Below are 18,805 nucleotides of genomic sequence, written 5' to 3' on the forward strand. Positions count from 1 at the left end.
TCCGGACACGTTGTGAGCTTGTAGATCAGCCACCCCCAGCATGCGGGAGATGCAGGCTCTGAGAACATTCAGAAACCCATGGTGGTGCTGCAGGCTCCGCATGGCCCTCCTAAAGGCCTCACCGTGGGTTTGTTGGGCTTCCTACGTATATTCCAGTTATAATCATTATAGTGTATTATCATAGTTGTAAATAATAATAATAATACTAATAATACTTTATATTGTATTATAATTATCACTGAGTTGTAATACAATCATTTATATTGTATTATTAGCATTATTATATTGTGATGTTGTTTTTTTCATTGACCTGGCTGCTTATTATTTCTCTTAAATGTGGCAACGCTGCTGTGAGAGTGGGAGGTGTGGCGCATGCAGGACGACACAGGAAGAGACACGGTGACAGCTGGAGGTGAGTCATGTCTATTTTTATTTGTGTGTGTGTGTGTGTGTGTGTGTGTGTGTGTGTGTGTGTGTGTGTGTGTGTGTGTGTGTGTGTGTGTGTGTGTGTGTGTGTGTGTGTGTGTGTGTGTGTGTGTGTGTGTGTGTGTGTGTGTTTGTGTGTGCTCACTGAATCACAGTGGAAAAAGTACTTGCAATTTTTATTTCATTTTTTTACCTTAGGTATCTATAGAGGGTATGCGCATGCTTAAAGTGAATGGCACATCGAGTGGCAAATCGAGTGGCAAAGCAACAGGCAAAGTGAGTTTAACATTGTTTAACGTTGTTTAATGCAATCAGATAGGACTTTTCTATTTGTAACTTCCTGGTTTGATGATGTCATGCGTATACCCTCTATACTGCAATGTAGAAATACTCTGTTGCAAGTAAAAGTCTGGAATTCAAAATGTACAAAGTATTACTGGCATCAAAAATGTACTTATAGTACCAAAAGTATAGCACAATGTCCCGTTTCACAAGTTTTCAAAGGGATTGTGAAGGTTTTTGTAATTTTTCTTCATTTATTTTTAGGTTTTCTGAGCTCAATTGCACCCAAAAAACCTGAACTTTTAACATTCAGTAGACTTTCTGGGGGTTTCTGGCTCAAACAAGTGCTTTTCCTGCCGTTTGTGATGTTGACCTCAAAAGGCTTCCAAACCCCAGAGAAAACTCCAGACCACAGAAAATCCACTTAATGTTCAAAGTTCAGGGTTTTTTTGGGTTTAATTGAGGTACTAAAACCTAAATGAAAAAATTTATGTCACGAAACCTTTCAAATGTATAAAACTCCTTTGAAAATAGCTACATGCTCGCATTGTGAGCTTGTGGATCAGCTATTTTTCAAATGGCCGAAATGTAGGGCTGAAGTGGTTAAAGTATACGTATGTTTTGTAATAATAATCAAAATCTATAAAGTAACTATAACTTTAGTTAGTTTTCAAATAATTGTAGTGGAGTAAAAGTACCATATTTGCCACTGAGATGTACTGTAGTGGAGTAGACATAAAAGTACAGAACTTTGGAAACACTCAAGTAAAGTACTTGAGTAAATGTACTTTATAGTTACTTTACACCACTGCTAAACTGACATGATGTCACACAGCTCTTTTATCCCAACCTATCAGAGCGCTAATCTGAACCAGTGGTTCCCAAACCTTTTCACGCCAAGGACCCCCAAATTGACACTAATTAGCCCCCATTTGAAGAGATAATGCCAGGGACCCCCATGAGAGAAGACCTTTACAGCTCTAGCAGTGGATCCTCAACCCGCTTAATTTCAATTTCCAATTTCGCTTAATGTTATTTTATTTAATCTACAGACCCCCCCGTTTAATGGCATGTATATCTCAGGGACCCCAATTTAAATAGTAAAATCAATGTTAATTTAACTCTGAGAGTTAGGGTCCGTTTGGTTCCATTTGTACACTCTCAGAGTTACAGACCCATTAGGGTCCATTTGGTTCCTCATTTAGCTGGGGACCCCCTGGAACTCCCTCAAGGACCCCTGGGGGTCCCCGAACCCCCTTTGGGAACCACTGATCTAAAAGAAAGCCTCCCCTACTACAGTAGTAGCTCTATGTGCTCTCCGTCACAAAACGTATGCTCTGCACCGCGTGAAAAAAGACCCCAAAAAGATCAAATAGAGCAACAAAATACTCTCACAGAATAAACAGTCAAAAGGCTTCTGAGAAATGCAACACTCACTTAAAGGTATATTCAGTGATTTCACTTAATTCAAATATCACTTATTTTTTTGTTTTGTTGTGACAATCCTCTCTACTATAGAGTATGCTGACCATATAAGGAGTTCCTCCCTGTCCCCAGTTAACCCCTGGGGGTCAAAATACCTTAGGTTTCGTTTTTGGCTCTCTATCCTGATTGGATGAAAGGCTTAGGTCCCAGCCAAAAACGAAACCTAAGGTTTTTTGAGTGAAATCACTGAATATACCTTTAAATCTATATACATTAAAGGTTGGGTAAGTGATATAACTTTGTTAAAATACGTGTTAAATAGCTCTGTATTCTGATAGCAATCATTGCTATCTGAGTGTTTGTTCAGTATACATGTATTTTTTTGTTTGTTGACCATAGCAGTTTGGGGAGGGGCTTAGCTGAGAGAACTCACACAGGATACAGATTGAACAAGTGGAATTGAGCGGACAAAATTGGAACAGAAGCAGATGGGTAGTTTCTCTCCTGATTGGGTGAAATTGGCAACCCACCTGAAAATGTATTTTCTATGACGTAATCATTGCTATAGTCTATATAGAAATGATTACTATCGGAATATAGGGCTTTAACCTAATTTAGAAAAAATAACACACACACACACAAACACATTTAGTTTGAAACAAAAGCTATATCACTTCCCCTACCTTTTAATGTGATTAATTAAAGAAACTACAAATACCTTTATAATTATATCATCAGGATGGGACGGCAGATATATAGATCTATTAGTATTAGAGACTATACTGTACATCCAATCCCCATCTTTTACAACTCGGCAGAAACACTTTTACTCATCAGGTATTATTCAGTCCTCTTTGCTGTTTTCTTCATCCCTTTCTCTATCTCTCTACATACACACTCTATATCTCTCTACATCCTCCATTCTTTCGTCTGTCTTTTCAAACTGAATTCTTTTATCATTCACATCGAAAACAATATTTACAGAAAACAATATCTTTCTCGGCTGTCCTCGACGAGCCGTGCCACTTGTCTGCGTGTGCCCCTTTTTAAAATCATTCTCGTGTTTTCTCAACCTGGCCTTTTCTTAGAGTCCTTGCAGATATTTTACAAACGCCGGTGTTCCCGTTAATAATTATATCAACAGAATGCGATGGGTGAAACCCTCCGGTGAACTTGATAAGGCGTGCTATGTATGTGAGTTACAGTCGCGATATATTCACATGAAACCTTATGTGGGACTTCAAAATAAACTTCAATCCATCCTGAAAAGGAGCAAAATATATAGCCTGATTAATACTCTATTGCACGCCGGTGTCGCGCGCCAAAAATACGGCCATCCACAAGCTCATACAGCAAGCTTGTAGATCTGCTATTTTTGGCAGAGCAACACCGACGTGCAACCATTTAACGGGGCTTTGATTGAAGCTCTGGTCTCCCGCAGTTAGACGATCCGTTCAGTGCATCGGACGGACGGACGGATGGACGGACGGACGGACGGAGTCTCTTCTCAGTTCATGTTGGATCCCGGGCGCCACACGCCGGGCTGCAGGCCCAGGTTGGAAACGCTGAACCTGGGCCTGGGGACCCCCTGGCTGACACTGGACTGCATGGGTCTGGAAGGACCGGCGTTATTGGGGCCGAGAGGACTCAGATCCGGGCTGCTCTTGAACTGCCTGTCGGGCTGCTGCTGGAGGTGGGTGAAAGTCGGGGGGCCGGGGTACGCGGGAGAGGAGAATGTGGGGAGCTGGGGGAGGGGCCCGGTGGGGGCAGGGTGATGCGGGGGAGACAGCGGAGCGGCGGCGGCGCCCCACTGAGGCTGGTACGGCGTGCCGTAGGAGCACGCCGGGGGCGGTGGCTGGTAGGCTTGGTAGGGCGCCGGAGCAGTGGGGGGCGCGAAGTCATCGGAGCGCCACATCATGGGCTCGCCCAGCGTGGTGGCGGAGCGGGGCGCGATGACCTTCAGGGAGGGCCCGGTGGACACGGGAGGCGGCGTGGAGAAGCGCCTCACCTCGCGCACAGGGGCGGTCTTGGCCGGCGCCTGCGGGGCGCTCTGAGGAACCCCGCCTCCGTAGGTGAAGAGAGAAGAGTTGAGCTGGTAGGGCTTGTGGCTCATGATGTCCACGGCGCTGATGCCCACCTTGCCTTTGCCCTTCTTGGTACCTCCGGGCGCCGCTCTCACCGCCGGCCCGGCCTTCTGCGTCTTCTGGGCCTTGAGCGGGCAGGACGGGGAGAGCAGGGGGTTGTAGTTGATGGGGGGCGGCGCGCGGCAGGTGGAGTTGTACCTCCAGGTGGCGGGCAGCGACGGCGTGGGGGAGGCGTCCCGGGGCTGGGCGGGGGAGTAGGGCACGGCCGAGGCCACGGAGGGCGAGCGCTCCTCCATGTAGCGGTCCATCCTGCTCTGCCTGCGGGCGAACAGCTGCCCTCCCTTCCCTCCCAGCTGAGGGACGACGGCCGGGGGGGCGTGCTGGGGCTTGGGGGCCACGGGTGGCGCCTTGGGGCCCTTCCGGGCCTGCATGAAGTTACAGGCCTCGGCGCCCAGCCTCAGCCAGTCCTCCTCGGGCCCCGACTCGTGGCCCCCGGCCTCGGCGGCGGCGGCGGGCCCGGACGACCCGTTGAGCGTCAGGAAGCTGGGGCCGACCGGCACGGGGTCGTCCTCCTGGTCGTCTATGTTCTGGAGCATGGAGAGCAGCGCCGGGTTGGGGCTCACGTCCTTGTTCTGCACCGAGCAGAACATGGGCTTCTTCTGGTTGCTGCGGCGACGCGCCTCCGCCAGGATGCCGGTGCGCGCGGCGGGCACCGACACGCGCTGCTCGCGGGAAGACAGCGAGTCGGCAGTGGGGGGAGGAGGGGGAGGGGCCGCCTGGGGCGGAGCTGTGGTCGCCACACTGGCGGCGAAAGGGGGCTGCTGCTGCTGCAGGGTCGCGGGGGACGGCATGGCATAGGGGTTGAAGAACTGGGGCGGCGGGGGAGGTCCGGTGGCTTGAGGAGGAGCAGCGGGAGGAGGCTGGGGGGCCGGGGCGTAGACCTGGGGGGCCGGGGCGTAGACCTGGGGGGGCGGGGCGTAGACCTGGGGGGCCGGGGCGTATACCTGGGGGGCCGGGGCAGGGGGCTGTGGGGCGGACATTCCAGAGTAGGGCGGAGGAGGGTGAGGGGTGAAGGCCTGAGCAGACGACGGATAGACCGGAGGACCTTGAGGCACGGCGGGGGGAGGAGGGGAGAACGGGGCGGCGGCTTCCGCCGGGGGATATGCGTGGGCGGGGGGGTGGGCGAAGGGGGCCGAGGCCATGGGGGCGGGGGGGTGGGCGAAGGGGGCCGAGGCCATGGAGGCGGGGGGCGAGTGCACCATGGGGGGGGAGTAGACGGAGGAGCCTCCGTGGCCGTTTCGCGGGGAGATGTAGAGGGAGGCGCTGGACACGGACCTCCTGCTCTCCGGCGGAGGCTGCGTCGTGCGCGTCGGCGGGATGTTCACCATGGATACGGCCGCCGCGGGCCTCGTTGCCGCGGCGGCGGGCCGGCTCATGGGCTGCGGCGGGCGGAACAGAACCGGCGCCACGGAGGAGCGGGAGAGAGCGGGGCCGGGGGTGAAGGGTCGGGCGGTGCGGTTCAGACTGTTGGAACACAGCTCTGGGTTCGCGGCGGGGCTAGCGGGGCTAGCGGGGTAGTGGTTCTGGTGTAGTTCCGAGTGGTTGGCTGGGGGGGCCGCGCTGGCGGGCGGGCTCAGAACGACGCTCGCCCGAGTGACCGCCACCGACCCCCCGTTGTACATGGACAGAGCCGGGGGAGACATGTGGGCGGGGTTACCGTTGGGGCCGGCGCCGATTGGCGGATACCAGCCGTTGATCCCCTCCGATCTCAAGCCCGGATAGGCCGAGCCGTCCACTCCCGCGTATTCCGACCGCGGGCTTTGGTCGTAGTTTACAAACCCTGGACTCTGATAGGCCGACGTGTCAAAAGCCAGGCCGTGGTTGGCTAGCGGGGTGGTGGGCGTGGCCAGCACGGTCTGCGACGGGCAGGCGGCGCTCCTCCTGTCCAGCGTCTCTAGGTAGCCGGTGTCCCACGTGGGGTCAAAGGCCGCGGAGAAGCCGTCCTCGTCGACCTCGGAGCCGCTCTGGAAGGAGCTCCCTCCTTCCTCCTCCGTCTCGCCCTCGGTCTCCGTGCCCGCGTCGCCCTCCGCCTTGCCGAAGCAGGTGAGCGTGTACTTCTTGGCTCTCTGCCGGCGCTTCTTGAACATGAGCACCCCCTTGCTGTTGGGGTTGGGAGCGTCGGTGAGCAGCGACGCGATGGAGCGGCACTTCGTGCGAGCCTCTTTCACCTGCTTCTCCACGACGCTCTCTCCACGCTGCAACTCTGAGAGAGAGAGAGAGAGACATAGAGAGAGAGAGAGAGACAGAGAGAGAGACAGACAGAGAGAGAGAGAGAGAGAGAGAGACACAGAGAGACAGAGAGAGAGACAGACAGAGAGAGAGATAGACAGAGAGAGAGAGAGAGAGAGAGAGAGAGAGGGAGAGAAATGGAAAATATGAGTAAAGATGCTCTGTCTTTACTCCGTCTCTGGTAGGGAAGAAGAAGAACAGACGTGGCGATAACATCTCTGGCTTGGGAAAAAACTACTTTGTTATTAGACGGATAACAGGTTGTATCCATTGGCCAATCGACATTGAACATGTTATTCGAATAATGGCAGATTTCTGATTTCATGGCAGTGACTTAATTGTGGATTTTGTTTTTATTGGTTTACTGCAATGACTCTCAAAGTGCGGTCCAGGGAAAATGTTTTAGAACCCCTGGTTCCCTGTGTTTTTTGAAAAGGAGATATTTACTTGCGACCCAATAAAAAGACTGTGAAACACTGGTCTAATGCAGCTAGCTGTGGGTCATTAAAATCAATTAAAACAAAGTTGGAGAACCACTTACTGGATTAAATCATACTTCAAGCAGTGTTGTTTTTGGCAGAAAATGTCTATTTTAGTTCAGTCATAGTCTTTGGAATGAAACTTAATTTAGTCATATTTTGGTGTTAGTCTAGTTTTAGTCGACTAAATGTCATAAGATTTTAGTCGACTAAATCTGCAGTTAATTTAGTCGACTAAAATGTATTTTGACGGGCCTTGATTCCGCCGTAATGGCTCATTTTACACACAATAGCCGATCTACAAGCTCACAACGTGTCGCATTGCAACGCGTTGTGAGCTTGTATTGTTTGCTTGTATTGCTTGCTCGTGTTGCTTGTATTAACATTTTAGTCTATAGTCGACGAAAATCTTTCGTCTTAGTTTTAGTCGACAAAAAACAACACTGACTTCTTAGTATGAAGTATGAAGTGTGTCATAGAAGTCTGTTCCGTTGGGACGTAACGGGTGACCATTTTGGTCTTTTCATACCTTTTGGCACACCCTCGACGATCCTATTCTATCATCACCACCCTCCCTCATAACACACAAGACAAGACAAGACCCGTCTGTAATTAACTATATCCAGATGGGCTATATTGAACTATAGCTTGATTTATATTGACATAGTATACAGTATTAGAAAAGTTCCTCGCTGGGGGGCTGACTGAGGATTAACAATGACAGACAGCAGAGTGTGTGCCGAAGGATTTAGACACGCAGGAATTGTGCCTACTTTCCTTCGTTGAGTGACTCACTCACTCCAGGAGGGTTAGATCAGGCTGTGCGTGTGCGTGGGTATGTGTGTGCTCGGGTGCGTGTGTGTGTGCGCGCGCGCGTTGGTGTGTGTGTGAATCTATTTGAGTCTTTGTTATCTCAGTGGGTCTTTAATATCTCTGCTCATCTCGCATGAATAACCTCACAAAAATGCACAATGGATATACATTAACCGCTGTCGCATCCACTTCCAGGCTCTCTGTGAACACACTCAACACAGACAAAAGACACAGCGCACAGGGGGGGGGGCACATATACAGCTCTCTTCTCTCACAACAGAACAGCGGGGGCAATAATATTCCATTTCGATGTTTTTCAATCCCAACAAAGAGCAGCCAGATCATCCGCCCGTGGCCCGGAAACATCAATTTAACCGAGGAAAAGGGCCGAGTTATAATCTTCAAATGTCCCATATTCATTTATATTTTTTGTATGGAGGATTATTATTTTCGCACAGTAACAGAGCCATCATATCAACCTGTCCAGAGCAGTCGAATGAAGCGAGGCATCATTCATTACTGACTTAGTCATAATATCACATTCCTATATTCCTGCAGCACACGAAGGGACTGAGCCCTAACGAGATGGAAGCCATTGAAACCCATTTTGGTGTTAGCATTATATGTTATGCTTTAGCTATTGAAAAATAGCAGATCTACAAGCTCATAGCGCGCCAAAGAGGGGCGCGCTACGAGCTTGTAGGTCTGCTATTTTTTTTAAATCAAAGAACGACTTAGACATAGAAACATAGCTTTTTCAGAAAACTGTCAGCGTGTAGAAGACATTTTTTAGAATCTGATCTCAGGTCAGAATGGGTTAAAAGCCATCCTCAACATTACACTGACTGAAGGCAGTTTCATCAAGATCTATAACTTCAGTGCTCACCAGATCAAGACACGTTATCAACGTCAGTACAGAGACCGCAATGCCAACCTGTATTATAACAGAACTTCAGTACAGAGACCGCAATGCCAACCTGTATTATTACAGAACTTCAGTACAGAGACTGCAATGCCAACCTGTATTATAACAGAACTTCAGTACAGAGACTGCAATGCCAACCGGTATTATAACAGAACTTCAGTACAGAGACTGCAATGCCAACCTGTATTATAACAGAACTTCAGTACAGAGACCGCAATGCCAACCTGTATTATAACAGAACTTCAGTACAGAGACTGCAATGCCAACCGGTATTATAACAGAACTTCAGTACAGAGACTGCAATGCCAACCTGTATTATAACAGAACTTCAGTACAGAGACCGCAATGCCAACCTGTATTATAACAGAACGTCAGTACAGACTCAGAGACTGCAATGCCAACCGGTATTATAACAGAACTGGAGCCAAAGACAACCCCATGGTTCCATCTGTAGATGACGCTCAGATCAGAGTTACATCACTGGAGCAAAACTAACTGTTTGCTACAGTATTTTGCGATTGATTTTGCCCTGGCAATGTTCAAGTGTTCAAGTAAAGTCTTACTGTATACTGTGTGCGTGTGTTTTGTGTGTGTCTGTGTGTGTGTGTGTGTGTGTGTGTGTGTGTGTGTGTGTGTGTGTGTGTGTGTGTGTGTGTCCTTGAATGTATGCGACGTGCGTCTTACCTGTGTAGGCCAGGCGTTGGGGGACCCTATGTCCATCTACACAAGACCCTGAAGGAGTTATGAAGTCCCTCATTTTGAAAGTGAGTATGTATTTCTAACCTGCCCACACACACACCCACATACCCAGTCACCCAGTCACCCAGTCACCCACTCACCCACACACACACACACACACACACACACCCACGCAGACGTGTGAGAGATTGTTGGGTCTCCCAGCCTGCGTGCGCTTCCTGCCGTGGGCACCGGGGGCAGCCTGTTCCGATGACCCAAACCAATGATGTCACCCTCTCTATGTCAGTCACCCTCTATTCCTGTCTGTCTGTCTCTGACAGACATCACACACCTGTCTGGGCTTTCAAAATGCCCCCCCCCCCCTCCACACACACACACACACACACACACACACACACACACACACACACATACACACACACACACACACACACACACACACAGACACGCACGCGCATTTTTATTACTATACTTGTGAGGACATCATTTTAGGACAGCATCGTTGTCAGTGACAACTCGGCTAATTGTGTCGTGTGTGACATCGCCGCACAACATAGCAAGTCATTAATGTAAAAAATAACCATTTAAAACCAACATTTGTATTGGAAAATGATTCTCACGGTGTCTCTTTCTGAAATTCTACTATACTTGCAGGGACATCTGGTACTCATTAGTATAGTAATACAAACACAAGGACAGGGAGACCCCCATGGTGTTGTTTAGACAGCAGGGCATTGTGTGTGTGTGTGTGTGTGTGTGTGTGTGTGTGTGTGTGTGTGTGTGTGTGTGTGTGTGTGTGTGTGTGTGTGCGTGCGTGCGTGCGTGCGTGTGTGTGAGTGAGAAAGAGTCACCAGAGACAGTTATAGAGATCAAGCTCTGAGGTCATAAATCGTCGCTGATCTGCCATTCTCTGCGCTGCTTTCGACACCTGCCACCCTTTATCCAACTGTAATGGCTCGTGTGTGTGTGTCACAGTGTGTGTGTGTGTGTGTGTGTGTGTGTGTGTGTGTGTGTGTGTGTGTGTGTGTGTGTGTGTGTGTGTGTGTATCATCATACATCATCTCATTCCGGTCAATCACAATTTGCGTCCTCACTTTTCCGTCTTCACTTTTAGCTTCAATATGTCTGCCTACTTTACTCAGCCAATCAAATCATCGCTATGGGGCGATCAGCCAAGTGTAGAGTAGGAGAATAGCGACACGCTTTGATCTCGCCGCAAAGGGGGTTCCAGACATTGCTCCTATGGCTGGAACTATCCCATTGAGATAGAATGAGCACTTCCGCATTCCATTGTTACAATGGGAGTCAACGCTAGTGTCGCCACTCTCTTACTATAGATTACTCTGGTTCACGCAAACCGGGAAAGCTGGACATAGGAGGGGTTAGCGCTCCTCAACAAAGTAACAACATAATAAAAAAAGATATATATGCAAGACAATAATAACCTTGGCGCGTCTGTATGTAATGTGAGAAAGGACAGGTCCCCGTCGACAGTCGACAGCCTGTCACCATTGTCCCTGGCCTATGAGGAAGCCCCGACCTGAGCCCTGTGCTTCAGAGTCCCTGATGTCAGAGAGGACACACTTCTCTCATTACCTGCAGCGTTCAGTAGTCATTACTTCAGTCACAGCATAGCTATTCATTCCCCTCATCCTCTAGTAGTGTCAACGGATCAGTATTATGATCGCCATCGTCGTGTTTAGGGTCAGACGTTAAATGTCAAACAAACATGAGTGTGACTATCTGAACTGATGTAGCCTAAGCATGCAGTGTTGATTTCGTCGACTAAAACTAAGACGAAAAAGGTTCGTCGACTACCTTTTTTCACCGACAAAGACTAAATGGAAACTAAATGAAAACTAAGCCACAATGACTATAACTAAGACTGAATATATTGACAATTTCGTCAACAAATAAAAACTAGACAATTTTTTTAGTGAGGGACTAGTGGACAAGAGATCCAGTATAAGTCATTTTACACTTGGTTGCATGCTGAAAATAGCAGATCTACAAGTTTGCGTGTCAAGCTGCGACGCGTAGTGAGCTTGTATAGATCGTCTATTTTCAGCAAGTGTAAAATCAGCCATTACATCATCAATGCCGTCAAGATACATTTTAGTCGACTAAATCAACTGTAGATTTAGTCGACTGACATAGTCGACTAAAACTAGACTAACACTAAAACATTCCAGGTGACTAAAATGGCACTAAAACTAAATTAAGTTTCACTCCAAAGACTATGACTAAACTAAAATAGAAACTAGAAAAAGTGCCCTTCCGGGCACAGGTCTCCACCAGGTTATCCACAGATCCGTGCAGTTAGAGGTAAAAACACTTTTCGGCCAGTTATAGCGCCACCTTGAGGCTGAGTTGAAATTGTTCATGTGGCATTTCGTCCTCGGCCTAGTGGGAATGTGGGTGCACAATTTCATGGAAATCACGCGATGTGTTCATGATTTGCAGCATTTTGTTTGAAACTGAGCACTCCTGTGAACTTTGGAAGCCAATCTTAACCAATCAGGATGGAGTCTGATAAATCTGAAAGACCCGTTTCGTTGAATGGCTCTAGAGAGACTGTGTACCAATTTGCGTGATGTTTGGACAAAATCTGTAGGTGTACTGTGCAAAAACTTGTTTTGCACAAAGCGGCCTCCTGGTGGCGCTATAACAGGCCGTTCTGGAAAGTTTGGGGCAGAGGTTCATGGTTGGCATCCAGGGAGTGTGTGTGCAAAATATGGCATCGACCGGGTTAACGGTGGCCGAGATTAGCTGTTCACGGACACACGGACGGACGGACGGACGGACGGACACACGGACGGACGGACGGACGGACACGCGGACGGACGGAGTGCAAAACATACTCTCCCCACATGCCTTCGGCCTGGTGGAGACAATAAAATAGAAACACTAAGCCTAAGCATACCTGAGGAAGGTAGGTGCATGGACGCTTTCATCCTCAAAACACCACTGTGCAGTAGACAGAAAAGTGACTCTTTCTTAAACACTTAAACCCTCTATTCTCAAACAAAAGTTAATTACTTGGACCTCTTTAACCATCAAATGTCGTAGCCAAAAAATTGCCGATCTGCAAACTGACAACATGTCAACAACAAGTAGCTTCTTGGAAATAAATCTGTCAAATAATTCTAGTGGAATTAAAGTACAATATTTGCCTCTGAGGTTTTAGTGCAGTAAAAGTATAAAGTATCAAATAACTGGAAACTGGAAAATTGTACGTATAAAGTAAGTACAATAGAGCGTCGCAGTCCCGCCCCCTACCAGGGCCCAGGAAATGATTCCCCTGTTCATTTTCCTCTTAGACATTTCAAAAAGTAGTTATTTAAAGACCTTTTAAGCGTCGTACAAAGCGAGTTGTCATTGTGAGAGAAGTCATGACAACAAACACATTTATTATTATTATTTTTTCCTTCTTTGAAATTATTTGTTTAGTCCAAAATATTGTGTTTGTTGTCATGATTTGTCACGACTCGAGTTGGCTTTGTATGGCGCTTAAAAGGTCTTTAAATAAATTATTTTTGAAATGTCTATGGGGAAAATGCATGGGCCTGGCGTCGTCATGAAAGGGAGCGGGACTGCGACGCTCTATACTTGAGTAAATGTAGTTATCCCACTACTTTTGAAGTAACTGACAGTTTGAGGAAGGTTTGTGGTTTCATTTCCAAATCATATAACACAGACAAAACCTGCTCTTAAAGTGGAACTTTAACATTTTCCCAAATATATTGTCATTTTCCCAACATAATATTATTCCAGATGATCAGATCGCTACACCTATAAAACACATCTTCCCCAGAAATAATGCTGATTGACAAGCTCAACTGGCATCGTGATTCATGACATGAGTGACATGTTGTGAGCTTGTGGATCAGCTATTTATAATAAAACATAAAATGGGGCTTGGTGGTTATATGGGCAAAAGTAAACCCTTAAAAAAAAGGATGATTGCAATTTGTAAAGGAAAACGGGTCAATGAATTAAGTAAATTGAAATACGTTCTTTTCATTTTAGGGATACCGAAAAGATTTTCACTGGCGGTAAATGTCATTATCCTATGTCTGATTAACGTCATATTATGTGAGTGCATGACGTACAGCGTGCATGCACACACACACACACACACACACACACACACACACACACACACACACACACACACACACACACACACACACACACACACACACACACACACACACACACACACATAGTCAGCTGTGTGGATCTGTAAGTCACAGAGCTATGTCTGCCTGTGTCCATGAGACTGGTTCAAAGCCTATAAATATAACACTGACAGAAGAGATAGATTGGGGTGCATGGTGGCTTGGGGCGGAAGGGGGTGGGGTTGAAATGCCTCTGTTGTATATCACCATGTGGTTCTCAGATGTTTTGAATGTCCAGGCAGGACCGCCATAACTCTCGAGGGTGTATAAATTGGGTCCATTTTGGTTCCATTGTGTAAACAAAACGGACCCTCAGAGTGTCGTACAAATGTCACAAAGTCTTGAGCGTGTGTTGTGTACATTGTATTGTCGTGTACAAAATATTCGGGTTTAAATTCTGGGCGGGAATCCCTTTTGGTGTTTTAACTAAGCATTATGTTATACTTTAGCTATTGAAAAATAGCAGATCTACAAGCTCATAGCGCGCCACCGAGTGGCGCGCTACGAGCTTGTAGGTCTGCTATTTTAGAAGAATCTTGAAAATGCGGCACACATCTTTGAATATATATTCTTTCAGAGCGAACATGTTTTTTATTTCGACGTCAGGCCTAATTGGGTTAATGGTGTGTACACTTGCACACTCTCATGAGTTACGAACCTGTAAGGGTCTACTTGGAACCCCCTCAAGAAGGAACCCAGAGGGGCCCTGCCTGGACCCCACTTTGAGAATCATTGTGCCAAGTCACAGTTCTACACAAAAAAAACTGAATGTCACTTTTGAGGGAGGTTCACCTTACAGCAACCACAAGAGGGCAGATTTCAGCTGTTTAATGACACTTGACACGCCTGACAGCTGTTCAAATCCTCCACATAAACTCTAAAGCCAAATTCCGATGCCCCAAATCATCGGCCACTCGCTCACTCACACTCGGGTCACTCCAGCATACAGGCAAATCATGGTGAAATTGGTGACCTGCCGAAATATGTGACCATCTTGTGGACTTCACACAAGTCTTAAAACATGTGGCCTAAATACCGCTAGGTTGACCAATTTTGATTATTTATGCTCGGACACATATAACATTATGTCTACATAGTTGTCACATATTTCAGCAGGTCACCAATTTCACTGTAACACCACCGTGCTGGAGTGACCAAGTGTGAGTGAGCGATTGGCCGGGATTAGATGACTTATATGATGGTTTATGATGATAAGAGCACCCCTCACTTCACAACGGGTGTGATTTTAATAGTTACGTTTGACCGGAGGCCAGGGCAACTTTCTGGCGCATCCAGAGGTAACCATAAATTAATATAGCCCACTTGTTCAGGACCTGTCTGTCTGTCTGTCTGTCTGTCTGTCTGTCTGTCTGTCTGTCTGTCTGTCTGTCTGTATGTCTGCCTGCCTACCGGCCTGCCACACTTTCCACCTCTTTTTTCTTCTTTTTGTTGTGGTTGGTAATGTAGAAAACAAGCATATAGATTCAGAATATTAGGCTAGTGTTCTACGTCTTTGTGGAAACCAAATGGACCCTCACAGCAGGTCACAGTAATCTGAGAGCGTATATTCATTTTACACTCTCAGAGTTAAATGAACTGATGATTTTAAAAGTGTAGATTGGGGTACCACCAGAGATAATTTAAAAAATAAAGTTTGAGAAAGAGTTTGAGAACCACATGCTTTGAGATCAACAATTATCTTGTGTGGAAAGTGGTAATGTTTGGCCTGAGGGTGGCGCCAGAGGTAAAGTCACGGCGTCATCCAAAACGTTTTGAGGTAATTCATCCATCATGTCACGAACAGCAAGTGCACCCAGCAGGTTTCCTGTAGACTCAGGAACACATTCTGTGTGCCATCATGCCATGACACCACCATGACACCACCATGACACCACCATGACACCACCATGACACCACCATGACACCACCACCACCAACAACAACAACAGAGGCACAAAGTGACTCTGTTGTATCCCCATAGGCCCATACAACAGAGTCATACAACAATCATAACACTGAGTCATACAGTGTTGTATCCCCATACAACCTCTCGCTCACGTTTGTGACAAATATTGTGAAAATAGCTACAAACTCAACACCTCGTAGTGCGGCTATTTTCGCAATATGTGCCTGGAACCGAGTTGAACTAAATGTGCAGTAATGCCTCGACCCCTACATATAATTATGTGCTTGTCTAGGGGGTGGTGGGGGGGGTTATTTTTGGGGGGTTCCCAGTTCACATTTGATTATTTTGGGGGGTCACTCACGGCGTGCTAGGTTGGGAACCACTGTGTTATACAGTAGCCTACATACGGCACTGATCGGATATGTGGCTGCGCTAAGGTTTCCATTTGTCAACAATACCGTAAAACAAATCTACGAAAAATAAGGGTCGCCCAGAAAAAAAGATAGAATCTCACTGCATATACAGTATGTACAGTTCTTTGTATATTATATTACAACCTGTGTCACAGCTGTTGTATGAGCTTATAGGAGCTGAGAAATGAGAATTTGAACTTGTAAGATGAGTGTGGAACAAAGTGTGCATATCAATTTAAGGAACACGTCTTTTGGTTTCTAAAACAAGGGACGGTTGGAAACCCTAGACGGGGGTCCCAAATGGACCCTTATAAATAATACAGGTAGGGAGAGTACGTCCCACACTCACAGCATTCATAAGATTTTATAGAGCAGGTTATACTCTAAAGTAGGTTTCAATTTTCAATATATGCCTCTTGTTGATGTAATTGAGTATTGTTGTTAACCTATATGCCTGTGATGTTTTCACGTTTTTGGGGGGACTACAGCTACTTATTCGAGAGATGACTTCCGCACACCCGGTTTAATTTTACAGCAGGTGCGTATAGGTCCTGGCAGAGCAGCAAACGTTTTAGAGAAGGAGGGGAGACCCGTACACCACCACTTGATGGTTCAAGAGGTTTATTTTGATAAGAGTTGTAGCAACGTTTCGGCCTTTCGGCCTTCTTCAGGCCAAATGGAGCCCTCGATTTGTATACTCTCTCAGAGTATACTCTCAGTGCGGTTTGAGAACCACATTGACATACATGGATCGAAGACAGTGCATGTACTCACACACTGACAAGTGAAATGGATGGAAGACAGTGCATGTACTCACACACTGACAAGTGACATGGATGGAAGACAGTGCATGTACTCACACACTGACATGGATGGACGACATGTGCATGTACTCACACACTGACATGGATGGAAGACACGTGCATGTACTCACACACTGACATGAATGGAAGACTGTGCATGTGCTCACACACTGACATGGATGGAAGACATGTGCATGTATATGTTTCTTTTCCCTTTTTACCGACTTCATGATGAATTCCTGGTCTGTTCTTTGGCTAGATAGAAGTGTATATTTGTACGTCTCTAAATGTTTTTGATGAATTGAACAAGGTGGACCCTCTTGTAAACGAGTGTAATGCTTTATTGGGGTCGTCCGCTCACAGTTAACAGTTTTTTGTATTGAGTTTGTGCTTGAGATGTACTGTAATTCTGCAAACTGTTAATAAATCAATCAATCAACGTATAGGCTACTCACTGGCTTGCCGTGCCTTCTCCATGTAGGTGGTGGACAGGTCCTCGCTCATGGGGCTGTGCTGCGGCCCCACCATGGGCACCAGGCCGTGGGCGGAGCCCATCAGCATCAGCGCCTCGCTGGCCCGCTCCCGCGACACCAGCGGCACCGCCGACGACGCCGCCAGCACGTACGCCGCCTCCTGGAAGCCGCTGTCGCCTTCCTCGCCCAGCTCGCCCTCCATCCGCAGCGGCGCTCCCCCCCCGCCGCCCTCTGGCGTGCCGGGGGTGAGCGTGTGAGGGGGGACCATGGCGTGTGTCGAGGAGGAGGTGAGCCATTCGTGGTCGTTCTGCTGCGTCGTGGGGGGTTGGTAGACCACCTCCCGTCGCGGGACCCCCGGGAGGAGCGAGGAGCCGTTCAGCTGGGACTCCAGCCCCGTCTCCCACGACCCGTGGCCCTGCAGGGAAGCCCCTCCGTCTGGGGCGCTCTCGTACCTGCACGCACGGGGACAGAGTAACGCAGTGGGGGATTTGTTTTAGAATCGGTCGTTCGGTCCTTTTCATTTTGTTTTAGTCACATTTTAGTCACCTGGAATGTTTTAGTGTTAGTCTAGTTTCAGTCGACTAAATGTCATGAGATTTTAGTCGACTAAATCTGCAGTTGATTTAGTCGACTAAAATGTGTTTTGGCGGGCAATGAAAAACACTTGAAAATAGCCGATCTCGTCGTGAGCTTGTAGATCTGCTATTTTCAGCATGCAACAAAGTGTAACATGACTTGTACTGGATCTCTTTTCCACTAGTCCCTTCCAAACATTTTAGTCTAGTTTTTAGCTTAGTTTTCATTTAGTTTCCATTTAGTTTTCGTCAGTGAAAAGAGGTAGTTTTCGTCAGTGAAAAAAGGTAGAGCGCCAAAAAATGATTGGCCGGAATGTACGTGATGATGTAGCCTATACCGGTATGTATGACGATAAGAGCGCCCCTCACTTCACACGAGTGTGATTCTTTTGTTATATGCTTTTAGCCCAAGTGTATTACTGTCATCCATGCTGTTACATTGTTCTGACTACTAGTATTCAATCAATCACATCTCATCTCACATACCCGCTCATCTCCGAGGTCTCCGTCTCCTCCTGGCTGTCGTGGCGTGCTGGCGAGCGGGCGTGCGGGTGTGGGGGCGTGCGCCGCGGCCGGCGGTGCGTGGGCGTCTGCGTGTCGGCATCGCTGTCCGTCTCCCCGTAGTAGGCCTCGCTGTCCGGAGGGGAGGTGACGCACCGGGCCGGAGCCCAGCTGGGGAGGGACAGGGAGGAGGAGCAGGGCGGAGGCGCAGGGAGCGGGACGCCCGGGAGGGAGGAGGCTCTGTGGAGACAGACGGAGGAGAGGAGAGGAGAGGAGAGGCCAGAGAGAGGATAGGTTTGTTATGTTGGATGAGGACCATTATTTCTTTGGTTTTGACTTCCATTTGCGTCTGTGTGTATAATATGCACACAGCCATGTGCAGACGTGTATCTGGGCGCCTGTGTGTGCATGACATCAGCACATTTTTCCCCACACAGACAACTTTGTGCGTGCGAGCTTGTGCGTGCGCGTGTGCGAGCGTGCGTGCTGACCTCTTGACCTTCAGGTTGAGCGTAGAGCTCTGCATGTCAA

General features: G+C 47.8%; 1 protein-coding gene across 1 annotated transcript in view; it reads right to left on the reverse strand.

The window, feature by feature from the left end:
- Window positions 1-412: 412 nt before the first annotated feature.
- LOC310874412 (synaptopodin 2-like protein) overlaps window positions 413-18,805 on the reverse strand; it is a 24,850-nt gene continuing 6,457 nt past the window's right edge. The window contains exons 2-5 of the mRNA XM_083787216.1: window positions 18,766-18,805; window positions 18,260-18,514; window positions 17,181-17,650; window positions 413-6,480 (exon numbers count right to left, since the gene is read on the reverse strand). The exon at window positions 18,766-18,805 is cut by the window's right edge and continues 112 nt beyond it. Of these exons, the coding sequence (XP_083643342.1) occupies window positions 3,641-6,480; window positions 17,181-17,650; window positions 18,260-18,514; window positions 18,766-18,805 (3,605 nt within the window). The 3' untranslated portion in view covers window positions 413-3,640. The remainder of the gene's footprint in view (window positions 6,481-17,180; window positions 17,651-18,259; window positions 18,515-18,765) is intronic.

This window comes from Protomyctophum parallelum, assembly GCF_964188405.1.
Source record: "Protomyctophum parallelum genome assembly, chromosome: 17".
Taxonomy (NCBI): Eukaryota; Metazoa; Chordata; class Actinopteri; order Myctophiformes; family Myctophidae; genus Protomyctophum; species Protomyctophum parallelum.